The sequence below is a fragment of the Dipodomys spectabilis genome, unplaced genomic scaffold (assembly GCF_019054845.1).
Source record: "Dipodomys spectabilis isolate Male_0828 unplaced genomic scaffold, ASM1905484v1 ptg000001l, whole genome shotgun sequence".
Taxonomy (NCBI): Eukaryota; Metazoa; Chordata; class Mammalia; order Rodentia; family Heteromyidae; genus Dipodomys; species Dipodomys spectabilis.
The window spans coordinates 17,503,222-17,530,275 of record NW_024870678.1 but is presented as its reverse complement, the minus strand read 5'-3'; the positions used below and the strand labels follow the sequence as shown (position 1 = coordinate 17,530,275).

The 27,054-nt window shown below is 34.8% G+C and overlaps 1 protein-coding gene across 1 annotated transcript in view; it reads right to left on the bottom strand.

Annotated features, from left to right (window-relative positions):
* Positions 1 to 27,054, bottom strand: part of Lama2 (laminin subunit alpha 2) — a 556,565-nt gene that overhangs the window by 397,483 nt on the left and 132,028 nt on the right. The window contains exons 3-4 of the mRNA XM_042696100.1: positions 22,257 to 22,427; positions 19,229 to 19,341 (exon numbers count right to left, since the gene is read on the bottom strand). Coding sequence (XP_042552034.1) covers positions 19,229 to 19,341; positions 22,257 to 22,427 — 284 coding nt within the window. The remainder of the gene's footprint in view (positions 1 to 19,228; positions 19,342 to 22,256; positions 22,428 to 27,054) is intronic.

Sequence of the window (27,054 nt, the reverse complement as noted above, 5' to 3'; positions counted from 1 at the left end):
TCTCAGACATAATACCAGTAATTGCAAATAAGAAAAACCATGGTATCTATGTTTCTTTGGGCCTGGCTTACTTCACTTAATATAATTTTTCCAAGTCTTTCCATTTCCTAACAAATGGGACAATGTCATTCTTTCTGATGGAGGCATAGAATTCCACTGTGTATATATACCACATTTTCTTGATCCATTCATCTACTGAGAGGCATCTGGTTGGTTCCATGTCTTAGCTATGGCAAATTATGCTGCAATGAACATAATTGTGCTGGTAGCTTTACTACGGTCTTATTTGTGATCATTTGAGTAAATGCCCAAAAGTGGGATTGCTGGGTCATAGGGGAGCTCTATGTGGAGTCTTTTGAGGAGCCTCCATACTGCTTTCCAAAGTGGTTGAACAAGTTTACACTCCCACCAACAATGCAGTAAGGTTCTCATCTGTCCACATCCCCTCCAGCATCTGTTGTTATTAGAGTTCTTGATTATAGCCATTCTAACTGGGGTGAGGTGGTATCTCAATGTTGTTTTGATTTGCATTTCTTTTATGGCTAGGGAGGTTGAGCATTTCTTCATGTGTCTATTGGCCATCCTTCTTTCTTCTTCAGAGAAGTTTCTCTTTAAGTCTTTAGCCCATTTATTTATTGGACAGTTGTTTCTTTGAGAATTTGTTGTTGGGGAATTTAATTTTTTGAGTTTCAAGTATATTTTAGATATGAGACCCTTGTCTGTTGTATGGCTAGTGAAGATTTTCTCCCAATCCGTGGGCTTTCTATTGATCTTGCTAGCTATGCCTTTGCCATGCAGAAGCGCTGCAATTTCATGCAATCCCATTTGTCCAACCTTTCTTTGATTTGTTGTGTTTCTGGGTCTCTATTAAGAAAATTTCACCTGTGCCAAGGAGAACTAGGGTTTCTCCTATTCCATCCTGTAATGTTTTCAGAGTGTCTGCTTTGACTCTGAGGTCTTTGATCCATTTGGAGTTGATAATGCTTAAATAAGGATACAGGTCGACCCATTGTAACAGTGAGGTGTACAAGACACTATGTTGAAAACAAACTTTACAATTTTGGGTGGGGAGGTGGGGAGGGAGGAGTTAAGGAGGTGGGAAGGGAAGGGAGAGTTGGGAAAAACCAAGGAGGAGGTAACAATGCTCGATAGGAAGTGTACTCATTATTCTACTCATGTAACTGTAACCACTCTGTACAGTATTTTTACAATTAAAACTATATCTGAAGAAAAGAAATACTAATTTTTAGATATGTAGTATCTATCTAGCATGTAGGAAAAGTTAAGTGAATATTAGCATTACTAATGATATGATCTGAGTGTTCTGTCCATCTTGATTATAGCACTTTTCTTTTGTGACATCCTGCTGTTGTTGTCATTTATTTAAACCTTTCTTTTATTTGGTAAAATGTCTTAAACTTAGGATATAGATTATATGATTTTAAAAAGTAGGAACCCTATATATTCAATTTCATATTCACTAACTCATTAGTATAGTAGCTGACATGTGAAAAAATGTAATAAAATAAAGTCTCTGAAAAGCAAATATTTTAAAAATAAAATAACAATATGAAATTCTCAATTCTATCTCTGAATGTTGGCTTTTTGAATATAAATGTAGTTACATTTTTACCAGAATTTTCAAAATTAGTTCTTTAATCTTCAAAATTTAGGAACGGACATGATGACATTATTCTCACCTAAAAACAGTCAATATCAGCAGAGAATAAGGAGGTTTTATATCTTCATTGATGCGGAACCTGAATCATGGGTGATTTTACTCAACATAATTTCTAAATTCCCCCTCAGTCTTTCTTTCTTTCTTAAAAAGTTTTATTAGCACAACTTAATTGTACCAAAGGTTTCATTGTGATACTTAAGTTAAAATTTGACCAAATTAAAAAAAAAAAAAAAGTAGAAGGATAAAGCCACGTCAGTGTCTTTGGGAATATCAATTAAGACAGAGAACACAGCAACTCTAAAAGGTCAGATGAAGAAACACTCTTGTCTCATCCTAAAACTATTGGTATTATAAGAATCCAATAGGAGCAGCAGATCCGTAGATGAGCATATGGGAGAAGCCCAAGAGATAGGTCAGTGAGTTGCAAAGAATGGAATAAGAGTACCAATTTCATTCAGTAGAGTTGGGATAACAATGGAAGATTTTTGAGCAATGGGGTTGTGAGATCTAATTTGTGTTTTTTTCATTGCCCTACTTCCTGCTTGGATATGGGATATGGGCAGAGAAAGTGGAAATGGAGGTGAAGTTCCTGGGTTCTTTAGCAGTTCTATGAGCAAGTCCTATGATGGTGGCTTCGACTGGGGTAAGAATGGTAGAGGTGACACATGGTAAACTGGAGCTGCATTGTGTAGTTGAAGTATACAGGACCTTATTAAGCAGCACATATGGGACACAGTAAAAATTAGTCTCCTGGATTTATTTGTTTCTGAACAGATAAGAATGGTGTTGATAACTGAGAGAAGCATATGATTTGAGAAGAAAGATCAAGACTTCTGAGTTGTAAGGTTGGTGATGCTCCACTAGACATCCAAGTGGAGCTGCTAGTTGGCATATAGAATCCAGATACCTTGCATATCCAAATAGGATATGGCACTTGGGACAATTTCTAAACTTTTCCTTCTTCATTTTTTTCTCAGTCTCATCAATGAATATAAATAATATGTTTTCCTTGTACAGCGGTGATGGTTACAAGACAGAATTCACATGAAATGGTTAGAGAAATAACTGGCCCATTTTAAGGATAACTAAATATTATTTATCATAAGCTACAATATTTTTACCTACTTTCTGGATGTAAGTTATTACTGCTCTTATTTTCCCTTTAATGTAACCTTAAAATGGAAAAAAATATATTCACATCTACAGTGTCTTAGAACTTTTAATTGAGTGAAAAGGATAATGAGAAAAATTACATTAAGGGATAAATATTTCCTAACTGGAGATAAACTCTATGTAGGTCTTTACTCTTATGTATCCTGATAATTTATCTGCCAATGGTTATATATCTTATGGTTAGTTTTGTATTATCATTATTATTACAATATGTAGAGTATATAAAAAGTTATTGTAAATGCAATGGTCAGACTACATGTCAAAATTTATTAAATTATAGACAGAAATCTATCATCCAGTTAGAAAAGTCATATTACTGCAAGGCACTAGAAGTCAGAATTCACTGTGGTTCCCTATTCTGTCTAATCCTTGCATTTTAGACTATCTACCACTCTGAGGTCTGATAGCCAACATATGTTCTATGAGATCATATGTTTGCAAATTAATTTTTAAATAACTACACTTCAAAGAGTATTTGGTTACATAAAGGAAACTGTTAACTTGTAGTTAGAACAAGATATAACTTTATATATAGTGTGCTCCTAAAGTAAAATGTTGGTGTGATTATGTGTGTTTGCAAGATAAATCAAAGAAAATAGTTCCAAATAATAATACCATCAAAAGTTGATAGGAAGTCTTAGATTATAAAAACAGTTCATGAGGAAAACTAGTAAACATTGATGTGCTTGTTCTCACACAGAGGTAAAACTTCCAACATGCATATGGGGAAATGATAAATAAAAAAGTTCCTATACAAAAAAATTAATGTTTTAAGAATAAAAATTTAAAGTATGAATTTTAATCCATATTCAAAATAGTAATACATAATTATTCTAGTGATAAAGAAAAAAGGATACTTCATAAAATGTTCATTTATACAAGCATCGAGTCCACTAATAAATTTGGAATTTGAAGTTTTAGTGAATATCAGGAGAATGAAAGCAAGTCTTAGTACAATCAATATATGCTAGAAGTGGCTGTAGGAACTGGCTAGGGACAAAAATGTCTCTGTTGTAATTCTAGGCAGAACTATTCATATGTTTATATGATAAAACCATACTTTAGGCAAATAATAACGTAGTCCAGTTTAACACCTGTCTCTTTCTGGCTTACATTTAACCTCTCATAAATGATACATTTTAGAAGGATAAGGAAAAAATACCCAGGACTTATTGTCCATTAACACATTGTTGTGTCTCTCCAATCATGTTCCAAGGTTTGCATATTTCAAATGGGTGTTCATTGTTGCTCATCTATGTAACAGCACATTGTTAAAAACTTATTATGTACCTCTCAGAACATGCCAAATTAAGATCAAGACATATTAGTAGAAAGATTTTTAATATGTCCTCTTGGCCCCATAAATATGCAATCTAAACTATATTCAATATCTCCTATTGAGGGATTCATTTGTTACAATGACAGATACACTGACACATCATACTCATCTCAAAGACTTTGTTTTTTTTCTCGGTATACATTCTGTGCATCAGAATATTTAATAACATAATAGCATGTATATTTTATTACAGTAAAAGACAGAAGATTCTTCACCACACTATAAATGCTTGTGTTGGATTTACTAACCTTTTTATCATGCAATTCCTAATTTTAAAAAAATAGTGAAAATGTTTGTCATTTACCATAAGTTTATGAAATGATTGGATGAATGTAATGGACGTCAGAAAAACAATCTGAAATATCCAGAAGCAGCGGTAGAGGAAGCATGACTTGTTTCAGTGATTTTTCATGGCTTGGATATGATGTGATTCCTACAAACTTGGTTCCATGCTGTTGTTGCTTTGGGAAAATTTCTGGAAATTTTAGGATATAGAGCCTCATGGAAGGAAGTGGTCACTGATGGCTGTATTGTCTCCTAGGCTTTTCTTTGTCGCTCTGACTCCTCTCTAACATGAGGTGATCCAATTTGCTCCATGATATGATCCCCACAATACAATGCTCTGCCCCATCAGAGCCCCAATGCCCTAGAGCTGGATGACCCTAAGCTTTTAGCATAGGACAAAATTAATCTGGTATTTGATCACATTGACAAGTTAGCACTTGAGGATCCTTCTGACTAAAACTCTGTCCCTCCAAATACATATTGGCTGATTCTTTTACTTCTTTTACCTGACTTACTTGACTAACACAGTGACAAAATTAGAGCCCCCATGAGGTACTTGTACAATATACCTGCATGCATTCATTCATGCATACATACATACATACATGCATGCATACATAATACCCACACATAATATGGTATCACATAGCAGGTGGAGTTTTTTATTCCACATACCCAAATAGACTATAACTCCTCTTTATCTTAATATAAACTCAGATTGTCTAGGTACTTGTATGAAGTAGCTGCAGAATGATTAGCTGAAATCTAATATGGCTAATAGAGGCAGTATGAGAGCTACTTAGCAGAACTTTCTGCAAAGTCTATTATGCGAACTAAAATAAAATGTAAACAAACTATAGTAAATCAAGTTTGTCACTAGCTTAATTTTCTCAAGAATATTCTAAAATCAGGAGATTTCTATAATTCATCTGTTAAACCCTTTTTTTTTTTTTTTGCTGGTCGTGGGGCTTGAATTCTGGGACTGGGTGCTGTCCCTCAGCTCTTCAGCTCAAGGCAAGCGCTCTACCACTTAAGCTACAGGGCCACTTCTGGTTTTTTGGTGGTTTATTGGAGATAGGAGTCTCACGGTCTCTCCTTCCCAGGCTGGCTTTGAACCTCGATCCTCAGATCTCAGCCTCCTGAGTAGCTAGGATTACAGGCATGAGCCACCAGCGCCCGGCTTAAATCATCTGTTAAACCTTTCTATATTTCCAAAATCATTATGTAAATAAATTGTGCTTATATTGATGGATGAAAATGTTTATCATTTTGAATGAATTGATTGAGCCAATGAGGAAGTTGATAATGCCAATGCTATAATTATATTTAAATATTACTATTTACTAATTGTGCATTCCAACCTAGTACTGAAAGATTTCAGCATGGAAATAATGAAGGCCATGAAGGCGGACGGCTTAATTAACTACTTACCCTGTATTTTGAAGTTTATTCATCTTCGCCTCCTCATTTGCACCTGACTTATTTTATTGATAAATCATAATGACCCAATGCTGAGAGGCAATTGCTCATTAGTGTTTTGGACCAATTTCCTTCCTTGTACTATATTTCTTTTATTTGTGTTCATTATTTCAGCTAATTTGAGATTAATCTAAAATGAGCTTCCTACAGCCGACTTGGCAGAAAAGCAGCATTAAAATAATTTATTTACATGAAGATTCTAGAAATACAAAAGTAAGGTATTTTGACAAAGGAACAGAATTACATTTAATCTTAACTCATGATCTGGCTGATAAGCAAAAGATGTTATAAGCTAATACTTCTTTGTATAATTTTATGGAGTATTATCTCAATTGAAAAAAAAAGTACAGTGCCAACATTTGTGTCTTTAAATGAGTAAATTAAACATGGGTAGGTGGTGGGGTGATAGAAGCTCCCAAATTAATTCTCTCTGATTACAGCCATTTGACTTGTATTGATGTCAGGTTGTTCGGGGTTTGCTTTGATGATTTGGTATTTCTACTTCTGAAAAGGTGTTGTGAGAATCAGAGCTTACTCCTATCCGTGGCTGCACTGTCGAAGTAGACACTTCCCTCAGATGGACGTGGTTTATCTACCACTTCTGAATTTGGAAGGCCTGGCAATAAATTCTAGATTCTCTTTTTTTTATTTGTCTGTTTTTTTTTTTTTTTTTTTTTTTTTTGCTGGCAGTAGGACTTGAGTTTTCTTGGCTTGTTTGCTCATAGCTCATCATCTACTACTTAAGCCATGCTTGGCTTTTTGGCTGGATAATTGGAAATGGAATCCCATCGTTGTTTTTTTTTTTTTTTTTCTGTCTAGGCCTGCTTTGCAGCCCTCTACATCTCAGCCTCCTGAGTAGCTAGGATTACAATGTGACCTATCAGAGCAAAGTGTGGGCCCTCCTCTTTTTTTTTTTTTTTGGTTGGTCATGGGGCTTGAACTCTGGGCCTAGGTGCTGTCCCTCAGTAATTCAGCTCAAGGCTAGTGCTCTACCACTTAAGCCACAGAGCCATTTCCAGTTTTCTAAGTGGTTTCTTGGAGATAAGAGTCTCACAGATTTTTCCTGTCCGGGCTGGCTTTGAACTGTGATCCTCAGATCTCAGCCTCCTGAGTAGCTAGGATTACAGGCATGAGACTGTTGGCAGTGAAATCCGAGTTCATATAATTTCTTCCAAGATTCTCCCTCAACTTCAGATTTTTAAATCTATTTGCCAGCTTAATATTTCTACATAAGTGATCAATGTGCATTTAAAATATACCAAGTTAAAGGAAGACCTGAAGTACCTAACAAACTAGTACCTAAAGCATCTAAAATACCTAAAGTCCTAGTGTCTAGAGCCTGCACCTGTATCAGTCTTTACTGTCAAAGCAAAATTAATTTTGTCAGATGAAGGATATTATATCTCTCCTATGATTTTTCAAGCTATAAATCAGGCAAATACAGTTTTTTTTTTTGCCTTCAACTTCTCCAAGAGACAAAAGTCTTAAAAACTAAATAATATACTAAGAACAGCTGTTTAAGTTATCAGAAGACCCAAGATAGCAGATTTAAGCAAAGATAAATCAAGAAAACAGCAGCACTTTCCGCTCTGTATAGATAACAATCTCTTCTATCAATTTGCCAAAAGGTGATGGGGTGTCACTGATATGCCATAGCCTAGAAGGTCACCAGTCTCATAGGTAATAAACCTTGAAATTCAGGGCCAAGCTCTAGATTGGCTAGGATCTAAAAGACTACAATACATAGAGAAATGGGTCTTTTGTTTTCTTTCTTTTTTGTGTGTGTGTGTGCAGATCTTGGGGATTGAACTCATGACAAGGGTACTGTCCCTGATCTTCTTTTTGTTCAATGCTAGTGCTCTACCACTGAGCCACTGCTCCACTTCTGCCTTTTTCTGAGTAGTTTATTAGAGGTAAGAGTCTCACAGACTTTCCTGTGTGGGCTGGCTTTGAACTGTGATCCTCAGATCTCAGCCTCCTGAGTAGCCAGGCTTATAGGTGTAAGCCACCAGCACCTGACTAAGGGATCTCTTATCTTTTGAGCTTTTATCTTTAAGAGATATGATACATTTTGAGTATTGACAATAGTATCTGACAAAAATGAACTCATGATGTAGGAAAAATATCAGCAGGTTTTGGGAAAATCTCAGAAGCAGGAAGACCAAATTTGAATGCCAAGTTCAACCAGAAAGGGGAGGTTCTAATAAACAAACAGGGCTTCTCACTGATGTGTTGAAAATCTGTCCTCAGCATTGAACAGCACCAGCACAGCTATCTGAGCCCTGACAAGGCCATGAAAAATCTAAACAGCTAGAATGAAGGCCATTTCACCCTATTCTGGTACCTGGAAGAATAAGAAACTCCATTAAAAGAAAATAACAATATCCAGAATTCTTGTAAATTTTTAGACACAATGTACATTAATCATAAACTATGAGCTTGTCATGAATCCATATATCAAAAATGGAAAAAAAAGACAAGCAACACAGACTGAGGTGATTGTAATGCCCTAGATATGACACACATAGTTAAAAACAACTTATTGTTATGCTACATATGACCACATGAAGATGGCATCTTCCATCCATTTTCTAAAGTACAAATGGAGATCTAGAGCTGAAAATATAATTAATACAAATAAGCTTTCAATAAATACGTTCAATAAAGCAAGAACCAAACTATTCTGCTAAAATCAGGCCACCAGGAAGTGAACAGACTGAAGAAGGGTCAATAGCGAAGAGGTGAATGAAGCACACAGGATGTAAAGTCCATGATGCGCAAGGCAACATGTGTAACGAGTCTCCAGACAAGAGGAGAGAAAGAACAGACAGCAAAAGGATTTGAGGAAATATACACTGAGAATGTCCCCAAAGTGGTGGAAAAGGTCAATCCACAGAATCCAGGAACCAATAGAGTCATCCCCTGGGGCACCTGTAGTAACCTCCATATGCCTAAGATAAAGACAATGAAAGTACTAACACTTTGTTTTCAAAGGAACAGCAGGGAAAGCTTTTTCTGACTTTACATCACAAACACTGAAAGCCAGGCAAAAATATTATGACATCTTTAAAGTGCTGCAGAAAACATTGTACATTTAATGGGAAGGAATTACGGCATTTCAGGCTGGGTGTAGTGGCTCATGCTTGTAATCCTGCTACTAAATGGTGATTTGACATGATCAATGATAATTGATGTCAGCCTAGGAAAAGAAATGTTTGTCACAACAAATAAGTTTGTTAGATTGATTCATGCCTGTAATTCAAGTATGGAGAGACTCAGAAAAGTATCTCTATTTGAGACTAGACATGATATTATCTGAAAAGAATAATGGTTAAAAAAATACAAGGGTGTGCATACATGATAAGAGTGCTTGCCTAGCAAGCACAAACCTAGAACTACCAAGAAGAGAGGGAGGGAGGAAAGAAGGGAAGAAGGAAGGAGGAAAGGAAAGAGCAGAGGGAGGAAAAAGTCACATAGATTCACATATTATTATTATATATACTATTTGTATAATAACGTGTCTATTACAAGTATAGTATATTCAAATATAATATATATGTATAATATGTACAGGGCTATGTGTATATACAAGTATAATATATGCATACATATAAAAACATTAAGAATCGAATGAAAAGAGCATACATTATTTTCCCCAAATGAAGAAGTGTGACTGCCCTATTTGTGGAGGTGTCCTCAGGCAGCTGTGCACACTGTTCACATTTAGTTTCGGGGGGAAGTCCTCTTCAGGCTTCCCATAACAGAAATAGATTTAAAATGGAGGGATTTAACAGATCTTTTTCCAGAGACTTTGAAAAACAGAGAGATCTCTTCTCTGTATCTTACTCTTGCTTTTAAAGAAACCATCCTATCCTTCAATACAGGGCTTCTAGGAGCCTTGTTCAGGGCAGACACCTTGACAGAAAGGGAACCTGCATCTCCATGTGATCACTTTTCAGTGTTGCTACCCTCTAACATATCGGCATTTTTAATCAAAATGCATGGCCAATGGGGATACCTGTTTAAACGGCAACATAACAGCATCGTGGTGTTTTATTACCTCATTCTTACACTTGGAAACAATTGAACAAGCAGAAATGAAACGGGACTCTCATCACGATAGACCTTCTCATGACAAGGGAATAATGGATGTACTTAAAGGTCCTTCCATGTAAAGCCATACATGTGACAGCCACACAGAATGACAAGAGTGGCTATGATGCTCAGTGCTCATTTAGAGAAGAGAATGGTGGAAAGAATTTGGCCTTATGATTCTTCAAAATTATATATTTCAGGCTTCTAAACTTTGAAATTCTAACTTCTCACTTGATGGTATTAAGGCTGAGGGCAGGAGACAATGCCTTCATTCATGACACTGGTGTCCTTATTAGAGGGACTCCAGAGAGTTCTCATGTTCCCTGCCAGCTTTCCTGTGTGACATTGAAACAAGCAGGTGGCTGTCTGTGAGGTAGGAAATAGGCCTTCTCCATACATCCAATTTGCTAGTTAGAAAAATAAAGCAAGAAAGTGGTTCAGAAATGGACTCCCATGTGAAATACAATGTCAAGAAGATCCTTGCTGAGGTGATATTTAAAAAATAAAACATTAAAAACAACAGCAAGAAAGATAAAATCTCTTGTGTCCCTACCTTGGGTCTCATTTCACTTAACATCATCTTTTATGTTCATCTGTGCATAGTTTTTGACCTTTTCTGCTTGTCCTAGACATAGACGAGTTATTACAAATAAGGGAAACCATGGGACCTATGTTTCTTTGGGCCTGGCTTACTTCACTTAATATTTTTTTCCCAAATCTTTCCATTTCCTAACAAATTGTGTTTTTATTTGTTTCTTCTGTATGTTCTTCCCCCATGGTATAACACCTGATTTCAGTGCCCTTCATCTTATATATACATTTTTCTAATTTGGGGAGGAGAAGGGAAATAACAAAATGCTTAAATAAGGATACAAGTTGACCCATTGTAACGATGAGACATACAAGACACTATATTGAAAATGAACTTTACAACTTCGGGGGTGGGGTGGGGAGGGAGAAGTTGGGGAGGTGGGGAGGGAAGAGATGGGAGGGAAAAACACAGGAGGGGATAACAATGCTGGATAAGAAACATACTCATTACCTTACACATGGAACTGTAACCCTTCTGTACAATATCTTTGCAATAAAAAATATATACTAAAAATAAAGCAAAGCAAAACAGCAACAACAACAATAACAAAGATAAGACAACAGCTCAAGTGAAAAATGGGGAAATAATTCCAAATGTAAGGAAATAGAAAATTTAGGGGCTCTAATGATGGAAAGTACCAACTGCAGGACTTTGACAGAATACCATTTCCCAACTTTAATTTTAATTAATTTTTAATTTTAATTTTAATTGCCTGTGTTTTGGAGGTTATGTAAAAAGAAAGAAAGGTCATTGCTAATATTGTCATTGCATTTTTCCCCATGGTTATTTTATTCTGTGTTTTTCTAGATTTGCAGTTGGTGTTTATAGATACTGTGATAAGGATCTATTTTCAGTTTTCTGTGTGCAGATATCAAGTTTTCCAACCCTCATTCTTGAAGATACAGTCTTATAGGCACTTTAGTTGAAATGGTCTTATTGGCACTGTAATTGAAAATTAAATGATTATAAATACGTGGATTTATTTTGGAACTCTAATTCTCTTCCTTTGGTCGATGTATCTGTTTTTATGCTAGTAACATACTGCTTTGAATTTTATAGATTTGTAGTGTATTTCCAAGTCAGATACTGTACTGCCTCCTTCTTTCTTTTCCTCAGAATTGCATTGGTTAGTCAGGGTCTTTGGCTGTTTCATATGAAATTTTGGATTTTTAAATAAAAATTCTATAAAATATTATTGGAATTTTAATAGGGAAGTTTTTTTTTTTTTCAGTGTGGGGCTTGAACTCAGGGCCTGGGCACTGTCCCTGAGCCTCTTTGTGCTAGTGCTAGTGTTCTACCACTTGATCCACAGTGCCACTTCTGGATTTTGAGTGGTTAATTGGAGATAAGAGTCTCATGGGGACTTTTCTGCCTGGGCTGGCTTCGAACCGAGATCCTCAGATCTCAGGCTTCTCAATAACTAGGATTATAGGCGTGTGTCATCAGCACAAGACTGGGCTATTTTTTTTTACAATATAAATTTTTGCAATCAGTGTAAGTAGAATATCTTCCCATTTGTGTCTTCTTAATTTATTTAACTCATTTTAAGAAGGAATTGTTAGTGTAAAGGTCATTTGCTTCCTTGGTTAAATGTATTCCCAAGTGTTTTATTTATTTATTTATTTTTGTGTAATGCCCAGGGCCCAGGTACTACTCCAGAGCTTTTATGCTCAAGGCTAGTACTCTACCACTGAAAACACAACTCCACTTCCAGAGATTTGATGATTAATTGGAGATAAGAGTCTCATGGAATTTCATGGCTCAGCTGGCTTTGAACCATGTATTTCAGATCTTGGTCTCATGAGAATCTAGGATTACATATAGGAGCCACCAGTGTCTACAAGTGTCAGGAGTTTAAACTTATGATCCAACTTTTGCTAGGCTACCACTTGAGCCACATATTCAACCCTTCTACTGATTAGTGTAACTTCATTTGTAACCTGCATTTTTACTGAATTTGTTTATTAGTTTAGTGTCATCTTTAAGGTTTTGTAAGAACATCAACATGTCCCATGTAAAGAAATAAAACATTTTTCATCTTCAACCTAGATATGTTTTATTTTTCTTGCATAATTGTTCTGGTGGAGATTTCCAAAAATAAGTTTACTTGAAAATGATCATCATGGGCATCTTTTTCTTGCTTCTTATCCTAGAGGGAAAAAAAATGTTCAACTTCTCATCCTGAGAGATTAGTTATGAATTTATCATGCATGGCCTTCATTACGCTGAGGTACCTCATACTTTACAAAAATTGTTGAGAGGTTCTAGGATAAAAAGAAAAGGAAAGGGCTAGGAAGGTGGCTCAGTGGTAGAGAGCTTGCCTTGCATGCATGAGGCCCTGGGTTTGATTCCTCAGCACCATATAAGCAGAAAAAGCTGGAAGTGGCACTGTGGCTCAAGTGGTAGAGTGCCAGCCTTGAGCTGAAGAGCTGAGGAACAGCGGTCCAGGCCGAGTTCAGGACTCATGACTCGCAAAAAAAAAAAAAAAAAAAGATAAGGACATGAACTTTGTCAAATTCTTGGCCTCCTGAGATAATCACAAAATTTTAATCCTTACTTTGTTACTATGATATGACACATTTATAAATTTATATGTGATAAACCATTCTTACATCCTAGGAATAAATTCCACTTTGCAATGATAAATGATTCTTTTAATATGTTGTTGAATTAGACTTGCCAGTACAGTTTTTGAGATTACTCAAAATTATTGTCTTGTAATTTTCTTTTCTTTGGCTTTGTTATCAGATTGATGCTTACCTCATAAAAAGTATTTAGAAGTATTCCTGCTTGTTTGATTTTTTTGGAAGTTGTTTAAATGGGACAATTATTAATTATTCTCTAAATGTTTGGTACATTCATCAGTGAAGCTATCACGTTCTAGACTCTTTTAATATGAAACATTAGATTGTGATTCAATCTCCATGTTTATTTTAATGACTTACTCAGGTTTTCTATTTCTTCAGGACTTAGTCTTGGTAGTATATGTATCTAAAAATGTATCCATTTCTTCTAGTGCCACATTTTGTTCATAATCATCTCTGATCTTTATATATCTGTGGTATCAGATGACTCTTCTTTTTGTCTTTATTCAAGTCTTCTATATTTCTGTTTCTCCAGCTAAAGGATCTCCTTTTTAAAATTCATTGCTATGTTTTGGTCTTTAATGTTTCCTCACTTCTCACTGAAGGCTTCAATGGTTTGTTTGGTTTATTCTTTGTTTTGTGTTTGTTTATGTTTGGTGTGGGGGGGGGTGGAGAAAAGAAAGGCCCTATGCTTGGGACTGTGCTGCTTCTTCCTTTTATTTTATTTTATTTTATTTTATTGGCAATAGGGCTATTTGCTATTATGTTAGCTTGACAGCCTTTACGACATTTTTTGACTGTTATTTATATCTAAAGGTATGTTATTTTTGAGTAAATGTCTATTTCTGAATTCTTTTATCTAAGATCAGAGATTAGTATCTTTTATTTGTTCAATAAATGTGAAATACAGGTAATATATTAAAAGACATATACGACAATTAGTGGAAGCTTTAACCAATTCCAAAATAACCCAAAACAGAATGCAAACAATGGATGGAGCTTATTTTTGATCCAATCTGCTATTCTTCCTTTGATTGAAGAATTGAGTCCATTAAATACTTAGTGTTATTATAGAGAGGTATGTCATTTCCTGCCATTTTCTTGATTTCCTATATTTTGTTTTTTTGCCTTTTCCTGTGTTTACTAAATTGATCTTCTAGTGAGTTTTGTCCGATGTGTTTTATTTTATTTTGATTGTTTTCTTCAGATTATATTCCTCCCTTTAGAATTCTTTGAACTGATGGTTTAGTGATCATGAATTCCTTTAATGTTTGTTTGTCATGTGTTTGTCATAGAAGGTTTTGGTTTTACCGTCTAATGTAAATGATAGTTTCCCTGGATAGATCAGTTTGGGTAGGCAGTATTGATCATCAGTGCTTAGATTATATCATTCCTCTCCTTGCAGTGAGGGTTTGTGTGGAAAGGTCAGCAGTGATTTTGATTGTCTTTCCATTGTAATATAGCTCCTGGGCATATGGATTAGTGGTAGAGTGCTTGCCTAGCATGCATGAAGCCCTGAGTTTGGTTCCTCAGTACCAAATAAACAGGTAAAAGAAAAAGCTGGAAGTGGCACTGTGATTCAGTGGTAGAGTGCTAGCCTTGAGCAAATGAGGCTCAGGGACAGTACCCAGGCCCTAAATTCAAGCCCCATGACTGGCTTCTTCTTGAAGTAGAATATTAAATTGTTTACTTCATACCTTTTTTTTTTGGATGCAAGTATCTATTGCTATTGATATCCTTTTTGAATAGCTTTTTCTGCATCTTCTATAATTTGGTATGTTATCTTTTTGTCTCAAAATTTTATTTTTATGTTGTTACTTTGTTTTTGGCTACTGTTGTTCAAGAATATTTTCTTTAAGCTCTATATAGCTTTAAACTTTCCAAAATTCCTCCTTGAACAAAGCTGCTTTTAACAGAAATTAATAAGGAGAATGTGACAATAACTTGATATAAAAGACAAACTTTTTTCCAAAATTGATATTTTAATCACTCAATCTATATTTAAATGAAAAACACTTTGAATGAATCATTGTGATGTATTTTATGTCCTTTCATTAGAGAGGATTCAACCATTACATTAATAATTGTAATCAGAAAATGTACTTTATGCTGACATATGGACTCTAAATATATAGCAATATGTACATAGAAGTACTAAACTTTTAAACATTACTCCTATTTAAAACTAGTAACTGGCAACATGATCAGTCAGCAGTGGCTCACACCTGTAATCCTAGCTACTCAGTAGGTTGAGATCTGAGGATCACAATTCAAAGCCAACTCAGGCAGAAAAATTAATGAGACTCATCTCTAATTAACCACCAACAAAACAAAACAAAACAGAAGCAGGAATGTGGTTCACATGGTAGAGTGCCAGCCTTGAGCATAAAAGCTAAGGTCCTGAGTTCAAGCCCTAAGACCAACATAAACAAAAGAAATTTGTCAATGTATCTCATTAAATATTCTCTATAAGGCAATAAATAAAAATTCTAGGTAAAGAACATATAGAGTATGATATCTGTAGCTCTGAGACAATTTTTTTATGATAAATGCATGTTTAGATCTGAGAAATAGGAAAGGAGGTTAAGTCAATTATTTATGAAGGTATACATGACTCCTACATCTTTTGATTATCTAGAAGTGAATGGACTTCAAGAGATATTAACAGATTATACTAAAAAGCTACTTCTTTGGTATATTTTTTCTCATCTCTTAATATGTTTTTTCCCTTATATCGAAGATCAGTACTGAAAACATGGACAGATATAAAAAATAATACATATTCTCATTGTATCCTGAGGGAAATAGATTGAAACAGACTATTTTTGATATTCTATGAACCTTTGAGTTACTCTTACAGTATTTCAAATGGCTGTGTGCTATTTGCCATAATATTTAATCTATGTATACACATCTCTAAAATACTTAAGCTTGTATTCAAGTTTATGCTGCTTCTAGCCTAATAGTCATAATTTCCAGATGGAGTTTAACTGTTATATTTCTATTATCATAATTTTAAATTTGTTGCCACAATATTGTAATATTTATTCTGCTAATCTAGCTGTTGAGGCACAGCATGATTAAATCATTGGCTCAAGATACACACTGAGTAAATGCAAAAATAAAAAAAATCCCTTAATACATTTCTAAAAACAATCTGCTTATAAAATAAGGAGCTATATTTTCTTGCAAGTAAATTGTTGTGTTTTTGTAGTGCTTGTCTTAAATGTTAAAATGTGAACAGAAGTTTCCTATATATAATGTGCAATTTCATTAATCAAGACAATCAAATGATTTCTGTATATATTTAAAATAGTAATTTATTAAAAGCATCTCACAGAGTAGTCAAGAACACGTTAACAAAGACATTGGTACCTGTCAAAAGTCATATATTTCAGAACAAATGGAGCTATTAAATGGTCAAATTTCTTAATTAATCAATGACAAACATATATTTAGAGATATTTGTCTATTATCCCATAAATAACTTAGATTCCCAGATGGATAATAATTCACATTATGTTACTAAACTCTTAATACTTCATGCTATGTGCAAGAAGAATAATATTTCTATTTGGACCAGTAAAATGCATTAAAATATGCCAATATTTTAATGGTGCCAATGCATTAAAATATGCTTTCCTATGCCTTTCCCTCATTTCTGAATACATTCTATAAGATGTCCTACAGTTTCATATTCAAATGAGAAGTACATAATATTTTCTTATCTGGGAAATTCTATTTTATCACCTAGTTATAAAACCTGGTCAATGTTTTACATAAGAAAATAATTGACTGAATTAAAATCGAGACAAGTGGAAATTAGTTTTTCTTTCATATTGTATGTTCTATAATCCACATTTTGGAAATACATGTTAAGTTGACTTGCAGGAAGTGGAACAAATGAATGTTAAAGATGTGGGCAGACAGCATCCTGTAATGTAAGACCATTTGAACACATAGTCTCTGTACCAACACTACTTAGTGAATACCAGACTTTGGAGTTGGACAGCCTTTGATTATGTACAGAATTTCACCACTTGTTTTGATCACTGAACTATAGTAGATGACCTGGAATAGTCACTTATCTTAAAGCTATTAATCTATCCTGGGAACAAGAAAATAGAGAAACAAATCCACATAGATCTTAAGATACAGTCTGGGAATTGATTAGGGAGGATGCAAAACAAATGTAGGAAAACACAACTGCCTTTCTCAAAACATATGAGCATTTCGGTGAACTCTTTCCCTCACAAAATTAATGACGGTTGAGTTGTCTAGAAATGATTTATTAAAAACTTGTGATGGTACCATCCAGTTCTAAGTTAGAAGGAAAAAATGCTTCTATATTTGATAACAGATAAATAACACTGTGGTAGAGCTCAAAGAGTAATTTAGATGATTTGTGTAAATGATATTAATAATTGACTGCCTTTCTCTATGTGCAATCTAAAAGAGTAAGTGGATAGGAAACCAGAGCAATAAACCATCACTATGTATTGATTTCCTATCCTGGGAGATGGTCTGAGTCAATGGACAGCAGGCTCATTCTTGATTTGGGAAGACAGACTTCTAATGAGCACATGGAAGGACAGAACTATGATCAATAAAGGGCCAAGCTGTCCTAATCCAGAGAAGGAGAAAGTCCATTTTGAGGGCAGGGTCCCCCAGGGAATTCATGCACAAGATTAATTGACCTAAAGCATGAGGAATCAATGTGGTTGTTTGCCCCTGTCATTCCCAGACAATGGTCTGAGATTTCTTGGGAAATATCACTTAGGCAGGATTGACATCAGCAGCTGTACAATAATATAGGGAGAAATAAATCCATGCTAGATGGCAACCTAGCTGTAGCACTGTACCCCTACAGCAACTCAGTTGCTCAAATACTAAGGAACCCCCAAAGGGAAGAAGGAGAACTTGCTATGAGACCTCACAGTTTATTCAAACAGCTATTTATGGCTCTTGAATGTGTGCAGTTCTCACCAAAACTATCCAGGATTCTAGAAGAGAATGTGTGCCTGGTGTCAGCCTAGCCCACTGGCTGGTGCTTCCACACACAGCAGGTCATAGGACAACCATGCTCTGTGCATTGTGTGCTGCCTATCATTAATATCACGATCATTCCCCTTCATCAGCCTAAACTCCTTTGCTGGGCTGTGTACACACAGATCCAGGGAGAAGTGAATGAATACTTTTTCTGTCTTGATACTAGAAAATGGAAGAGAAAACCTGCTGAATTAAAGAGGTTAATTAAGTTCAAACTTCCCCACCTCAGTCTTTGGCCAATTAAAGTAACCTTTGTATTTGGAACAATCACAAAATATGGAAACGTTTTCAAGTTCCATCATAAACCTATTTACAAAACGAAATAATTTCTGTGATGGTGATTCTTGATGAATAATTTTAGCTTAACTTAAATATTGTGAATACAAACATTCTGAATGAATCGCACCTAGGCCTATACAACACAAAATCCAATGAGTTCCAGCATAAATTCATTTAAGACTTACTACCTTTTAGAGTGGTCCGAGTTTAATTTGAGAGTCAACTGTCACAGCTTGCTGAACTCTCAGTAATGAGAGACAATTTACCCAAGAGCCTCATTATCCAAGAACCTTTAAGGGAGCACACTCTCAGCACTATATTCTTTTTAAAAGTAAAGAATGATCCTATTATATTTTTTCATTTAACATTTTGCTGATCCATATTTCCATCATTAACTCAAAACTAGTTCACAGAACCCATTCCTAATTCATTTCTATACCAGTCACAGGGATCCCTGAGAGTACGCTTTAGAAATAAGTGCCAAATATTTTTCAAGGAATATACACCAAACAGACAAGACCCTTTGTTCTATGTAGCAACAAAATAGTAGAGGGCGATAAGAAAGTGAATCCCTTCACCTACAAACAAACTAAACAAACAAACCACCAACTAAACAAACTGTATACACAAGAAACAATTTCCAAAGTATAAAATGTTAACAAAGAGGATACCTGCTGTAAATCCAATGTAATCGTCACATAATGGTATTCGATTCCATTCTTAATACTGGGACTCTGCCACCAAGTGTTCTTGCCATCAATAGCATTTGTAATGGGGTGTCTCTCTATCCAGCAGCAACATGTGAAAGGAAGAGAAAGAAAAAAGACCATATCATGAATCCAGAGCTGTTTCTTTAAAGAAAAATAAAATTAAATTAAAACAATCCACTGTGGTCACCAAACATTAAAAAGCAAGGAATTCAAATCTTCAGCAGAATTTGATTAATGGAATGTTTCTCATAGCATGAGACAGTAAAAGAAACTAACACACGGAAGAAGCTAGTTACCTCCCCTCTACCCCACCATAGTCAACTAAAAAAGGACAACTTTAAAGATAGTTACCATAAGATTCCACACATATTGATATGTCCGTCACTGAGAAAGCAGACACTCTACATTTTGAGGCAGCGCTTGTTTACATTAACTTTGTTCACAGAAACATAAATTCCTGAATTGGGGCTTGAAAACTACGTGAAGATTTGTTCTTTAGACATGTTCATTATCACAAAGACCTGGCCAATCAAATATGTATCTTGCTTTAATGTAAGAATCTGTCATATTTGTCTTAGGAGACTTTTTACGGTAACCTTTGACTTTCCATTTTCCTACCACTACTTAAAAATCAAATGAAAGACTCCAGAACCTTCCTTCCATGCAGCCTTTGACTGGCACTCTATCAGGCAAATATACTGCCCCCAGCAACAAACTCCAGCCTACCAGACAAACATAGATCTTCCTTTAACTTTATCCCATATATATGAGAAGAGAACTTACTGTGAGAATCGAAAGAAAGAAAGAAAGAAAGAAAGAAAGAAAGAAAGAAAGAAAGAAAGAAAGAAAGAAAGAAAGAAAGAAAGAAAGAAAGAAAGAAAGAAAGAAAGAAAGAAAGAAAAAAAGAGAGGGAGGAAGGAAGGAAGGAAGGAAGGAAGGAAGGAAGGAAGGAAGGAAGGAAGGGAAGGAAGGAAGAAAGGAAGGAAGGAGAAAGAAATGGGGCCTGGGTACAGCACATACCCAGAGTACAAAGCCCTGAGTTCAAACCCCAGTGCCATTGATGATGATGATGATGATGATGATGATGATGATGATGATGATGATGATGATGATGATGATGGGATAGAGGAGTGATGCAAGTAGTAGATTTCTAAAAAGCATTAGAGTGTTTGCTAGCAAACACTAGCCCCTGATTGAAACCCAAGCACCAGCAAAAGATAGAAATAGAGGGTCAGAGAGAGGGAAAATATGAACCTACCCAGCCAGTACTGTAACAATTCAACTCTCTTCCTTCTTACTAATCTTAGAATTCAGAAATCTTCATCTCCTGCAGTTTAGCTCCAAGTCATTGACAAGAGCAAGAATTATTTATCCAGAATTATGACAAATTAAACTTAAATTTAACAATATTTTTTAAATCAAACACAGGGTTATTTCCCATGAAATGAGTTTCAAAAATAAAAATAACCTTTCAATGCTTTATCGAAGAGTGAATTTATATTTGTCATTTTCAGACTTGGGAATTTACATTATGGAAGCGACTGTATTTATACAGTTTGCTATAATCTTTACCTGAAAAAATACAGGCCATGTTATTGAGTTATTTATGGGTGGATATCCCATAAATGTTGATATGAGTGTATTGGCCAGGATGTTAATATTACATTGTCATTGAACAAATTTGAATTCAACTGAATAGCTGAATAGTCCTATATTTTGCACCGGCTAATTATATTAACAGTCCACTGAGATGACGCATCCTGTCTCCTTAGTGAAAAGCAAGATTGATGAATATATTTAATAATCAGTGTTAGTTATATTCTGTTGGAACTACAGAAGGTGTTGTCTTTCTAATGATTGCAAATATCAGGACATAAATAAATATCAAACAAATGCCCCCGGTGATGTGTGTGCTGAAATCAGCATATTAGGATTCAACAATAAATGAAATATTACTGGAATTGCTTTGTGAAGAAAATAAATATCACAATGTGCATTCCAAAAACACCTTCCTGAATCTTTTTATAAAACGTGTGTTTAATATATGGAAGAAAAGTACATGCAAGAAGATTTCCAAATAAAACTCATTGCTCTCAAGTAATGGTGAAAGAAGCTGTCTAATTGGAAATTCTATCTGCCACCTCAGGTCAAACCAATGTGAGAATTAGTCATGAAAAGGATGGGGAGCTGAATCAACAATTAACCATAATTCTCATTTTATAACTTGAATCATAATTAATTGGCAAATACTGATTAATTGTTGGCTGAGTTTCCTTATTTAAAAGGACATAGCAATGGAGAATATCCTCAACAGGAATAAACTGTGCAAGCAAACTCAAAGGCTATCTTCATCTGAAAACTGGCTGGAGAATTATTGAGATAAATCTTTCAGACTGGTAGTTCTTAACTGGGAAACATAATTTATTAAAGCCAGAAAGTGCAAATATCATTTGTTTTGCTATGACAATTAAGAACACACCTTCCAGAGTGATTCCAAAAGTGAATTTGTGGAATTTCATCTGTTGTATCAACTTTTACCAAAACTTACTGACATGATTTGTGACAAGATTTTTATCTTATTCAGTTTGATTCTTCTTCTAAATTTTCAGTATCAAAACTTGATTTGGAAATGCAATGAGAGAAAGAGAGAGCAACCATGAGCTGGCAAATTATACCTATAATCCTATTTACTCAGGAGGCAGTTAGGATGAACCTAAGTTATACCTAAAATTATACTTCTAATCCTAGTTACTCTGAGGTCTGGAAGACTATGGCTCAGAGTCAGCCTGGCAGAAAAGCCCAAGTGATTCCTTTTCTAAACCAATGATCAAAAATTCAGGTTGGAGACATGGCTCCAGTGGTAGAACACCAGCCAAGCAAGTACTAGAACCCAGTGATATAGATGAATCAATAAAGAAACATTAAAGCAAACAACATGAAGTAAATCCAAAGGATCCAAAGCCATTACAAATGCACACAAAACACTTACGGTTTGGATTACTGCTGTTTTGATTGCAAATTCGACACTGTGGGTTCCTCACAGGCTGCCCCGGGACATGCTCTACCAACTTGCAGTACATCTCTGGTCCTCTTTCTCCACAGGTTGCATTGGTTGTGATGAGGGCATTAGAAGCAAGATTCAGGACAGCAGGGAATAAACCTAAAAATGATAGTTAAATGAAAGCACATTGACTGAAAACAAATTTACGAATTTGCTCTACTTCAAAATGCAATTAAGATATTATATTTTCAGGGACTTCCACTAACCTAAAAAGAAAGAACTGAATATCAAGCAATACAGTATGTTAAAGACTACATGTTATCCTTTTTTATTTTCTGTGTCTTAAATATGGAGTGTAAGACTGTCTTGTTTATGTTTAACCTTTAATACTTAATTAGAAAAGAAAAGCTGTTTGTTACACCTCCTTTAGATCTATATAGTAGAAAATGAAGAAATATTCTGGAAATGGAATTTTTAAGCTTTCTATACGTCCCAACCTTATTTTACAGCAAAACCTTAATATGTCATCATAATAGTCAGTAATCATAGCTTTTAAGTAGAACAGCGAGACTCGTATCCATGCAGGGCAAAGAAGGTCTTTCGTTCCACCTGAGAACCCAGTGGAAGTTCTTCAATGCCTGAAACCAATGTCAATGTTATTTTGTGTATCTCCAGTGTTTGCTTTGTGTAGATCTCTTTTCAGTGACATTCCAGTGAAGTCATTCATCAAAGCCATTCTGTTCATAAAATGTTCTTCTAGAGCAAATTATATGTAAAATTTACAGGCAGCTTGACTCCATTTATGCAACTGGATCCCAAATCTAGATCTGTATCCAGTAGTTCTCTACCATTTCAATTTCAACTTCTAACAGGAAGTCCTACCTGATTGTATCTTATATTTTAGTATTGCCTCGAGACCCTTAGAATTTCTAGTTCATAAATGTTTTCTGCATTAGACTTAAAATTTGGCACTTAGTAGATGTTTAAAATGAAGAGATAAATGACATAATTATTGGCCTCATACATGTTCTCCTGCATAAAATGATGTTAATCCCCAGTGTGGATGTTTGTCTGCGACGTGCTAGCCACTATTCTGTCTAGCACTGTTCTAATGTGTTTTGTTTTGTTTTGTTTTTTATTTCAAGGACTAATCTGCTCCCATTGCCTCCATGTGAGTTATGAATTACTTTACCTCTAGCTCATGAAGAAAGAATGGAGAGGTAACTTTTTCTGGATTATAGCTAGTAAGGGACAGAGCTCTGGTTTGAGTTCAAACAATCTTTACTGCAATCTGTCCTCTTCACTACTGCACTGATGCTATCTCCAATGTTACATGAAGCCTATATTACACCAATGCTCACTTGTGGCCCTCACTGACTAGAACTGGACTGAAAGAAGGAACAAACCGGAGTAAGTCAGCAAAGTGAAATATTTGCTCAGAACCATAAGTACCTGATAATTAAACTTAAGCAATAGTAGGGACACTTTAAAATTTTTAAATAATTTTAAGGTAATCTGAATAACATTATTTAAAAATGAAAGCTATGACATAAAGTAACATTTGGAGAAGGGCCCAAAGAGGAGTCCCTAAACAATATTAAATCATTATTATTTGGTCTCACATGTATGCTCACAATACTTCTGTTTGCTGTTCTTGGTTATAAGATGAGAGGCATGCACCATACCATTTAGTTGAGATTTGGTCTCAAACTTATTCTATGGGCTGGCCTTAAATTACAACCCTCCCAATCTCCACCTCCCAATTACAGGCATGAGTCACTGTGTACAATTTATTTTAAGTAATTCTAGTCTTTATTGTAATCTCACTTGAAAAGATTTCAAAGGCAAGTAAATTTATAAGACTAGTCACCTACATGCCCGAACCCAAGCAACCTCCTTTCTCTCCTCCCTTTGTAAACACACTAGATTTGAAATATCTTTAATTCTGCTCCTCCAATAACCCATAATCATCACAACCAACGTTAGCCTTCCTGTCTTAAGACTTTTTTCCAAAAGTTACTTGAGTTTTCACACTGCTCAGAAGTTACTTACTTTATATTTAATTGCAGCCATTATTTCATTTCATTTTTTTCTACTGCCTGTATTCTGCTGTCCAGCCCTGACCATAATGGTATATATATATATATATATATATATATATATATATATATATATATATGGTATATATATCCATGTTATCAACATAACCTGAGTTTAGCTTATCTCATCATTGGCCAGAGAAATGATAGCCATCCCTAAAACTTTTTTTTTTAATTAGAAAATGTGCAGTGTTTCATAAAAGGTAAAGAACCATATCAAAGTGAGGTTATCTCTTTTAGTATATCTTCCTCTTATTTGTGTGAGGCTTATTAGAAACTTTTCTAACAGTTTTGTGAAGTTGATCAGATTATAAATGTTAATGTTATTATAGTCTCCAAGGCATTATTTCTCTCTTAGACATTTATTCTCCAGATTAGTAAGTGATATATGACTAAATAAGCAATGTCTATATATCTTTCTCTTCTGTCATTCTTCAACATTTTGCCTTTAATTAAGCAATTATTCTAGGATCAAGTATGTTTTGAGCTTACATTGTGTCAGATAGTAAAAGATTTTAGAATTATTAAGAGACTTGCTGTGGGAAGTAATCTTAAACTAATTCTTAAAGAAACAGAAGCTTATTTAGAAGAAAAGAGAAGAAGAAAAGGTAGGGGAAAATACCAGAAAGAAGAATATAGCAAGATGAAAGCTCATTGGAGTAGTTGAGTCCACAATTATTCCAATGACACAGACATGCACATAGATATTGATACAAGTATATTAAATGCACAATCTATGTATATTCTATGCATAATCTAGTAGTGGCAAAACAAGCCACTTCCTATTTGTCATTGCTAACAATGTGTGTTAGTCAATTTTCCACTTCTACCCAATAGAATTTAAGCAGTAGAAAAACGGGTGGTAAAATGGAAAAGATAGGTTGAACATTCTGTTTTCATACAATAAAATCTGCTTGTAATCTTTCTGTGGGATTTTAGATGCCCAGACACCATTTAAATCCTTTTGAAATAAGCCACTTAATCAAAAGACACTTCCGGATGTTTGTCAATACTTCATAATTTTTCCGGGTATTGTCATTTTGGTCTGTGATCTTTTATTATTTTTTTATTGTGAAAATACTGTACAGAGGGGTTACAATTACATGGGCAAGATAATGAATATATTTCTTATCAAGCATTGTAGCCTCCTCCTTCGTTGTGATTTTTGTCTGCTACTTACCACAGACTAATCCTGCCCTTCAAAGATTTCTTTGGTCATGTGAGCCTGTAGGATCTAATTTGAGATGATCAGACCTGTCTTTTTTCTGGGTCTAAATAATTATGTGCAGAAACTGATAAGGAAGGTAGCATGCAAACAATACTTTAGTACATGATCTATATTCAGAAAATACAGACTTACATTTGATCCCTGTTCCACATAGGAATAAAGAATAAAGCAAGAGCAAAAAAAATACATTGATGAAAAGATTAAACATGCAGAATTAACATGGAGAAGCTGTTTTATGTTCTCCATATTTATTATGTCAAAATTACTTTGTGTAAATTTGAGTAAATTCAATTTCACAGATAAGAAAGTGTGAGTTCAGGGGCTGGAAGGGTGGCTCAATGGTAGAGTGCTTGCCTTGCATACATGAGATCCTGGGTTCAATTCCTCAACACCACAAAAGCAGAAAAATCCAGAAGTGGCACCATGGCTCAAGTGGTAGAGTGCTAGCCTTGAGCTGAAGAGCTGAGGGATAGAGCCCAGGCCCAGATTTCAGGCCCCACAACTGACCAAAAAAAAAGAAAAGAAAAGAAAGGAAGAAAGAAAGAACGAAAAAAGTGTGAGTTACAGCCCTAATGTCAACAAAAAAAGTGCAATGAGAAGAAATTCTCAATGTGAACACAGTTAAGGCTGATTTAGTGAATTGAACACAATTCTTTAAAAAGGTCAAATAACTTTTTGTCAATACAGAGTCAGAATATAGTCTTCTACAAGGCTTATAAACTTCTATTATTAATAAAATAAATAACTTATCTAGTCATGACTCCATATTTTGAATTACAGAGTATTCTACCCATAAAATTAAAGGGATTAATAAAAATTTACATCTAGCATCTTTCTTTCTGTTGTATTGTTTCCCCTATACTTATTGATCATATACTCCAAATTAACCTTTAATCAGTTTAATTATTCTACTTTTGGTCAGCGAATAATTGTTTTATGAAATTTTATCATCATTTGGCTGTTTACTTTTAAAAATCAATAAAGAATATTGGTCAGAGAAGGTCCCCAATTAGTTGTTAATAACCAATTTGAAGAGTCAGGCAATACCCTAGTTATTATTGAATTTTCAGCATGTTGTATTATAGATTGCAATTCATTTTCATTATATACTAAATCTATTAGGCTATACCTATCTATTCCCACTCAGAAGCATCAATGTAATATTTACTGCCATATGCAATATGGGTCACTTGTTTGGATTATGCAGACATTGAGAGTGCAAATGAACTACAAATAGCTGATGAACCTTTATAGATTATTGACTTGTAGTTGTTCAATTCAGTTTGAGGGCCTGTAGTGTTAATGACATAAAAGTGAGTCATCATTATCCATACAACTGTGACTGACATTTTTATCTGAATAGAATCAAGATTAACTAAATTTAGCTGGGTTTTATATGAAGAATAAAGTACGAGCAAAAGCAAAGTATTAATTATTCAGCCTCTATCCTGTTTGTAAT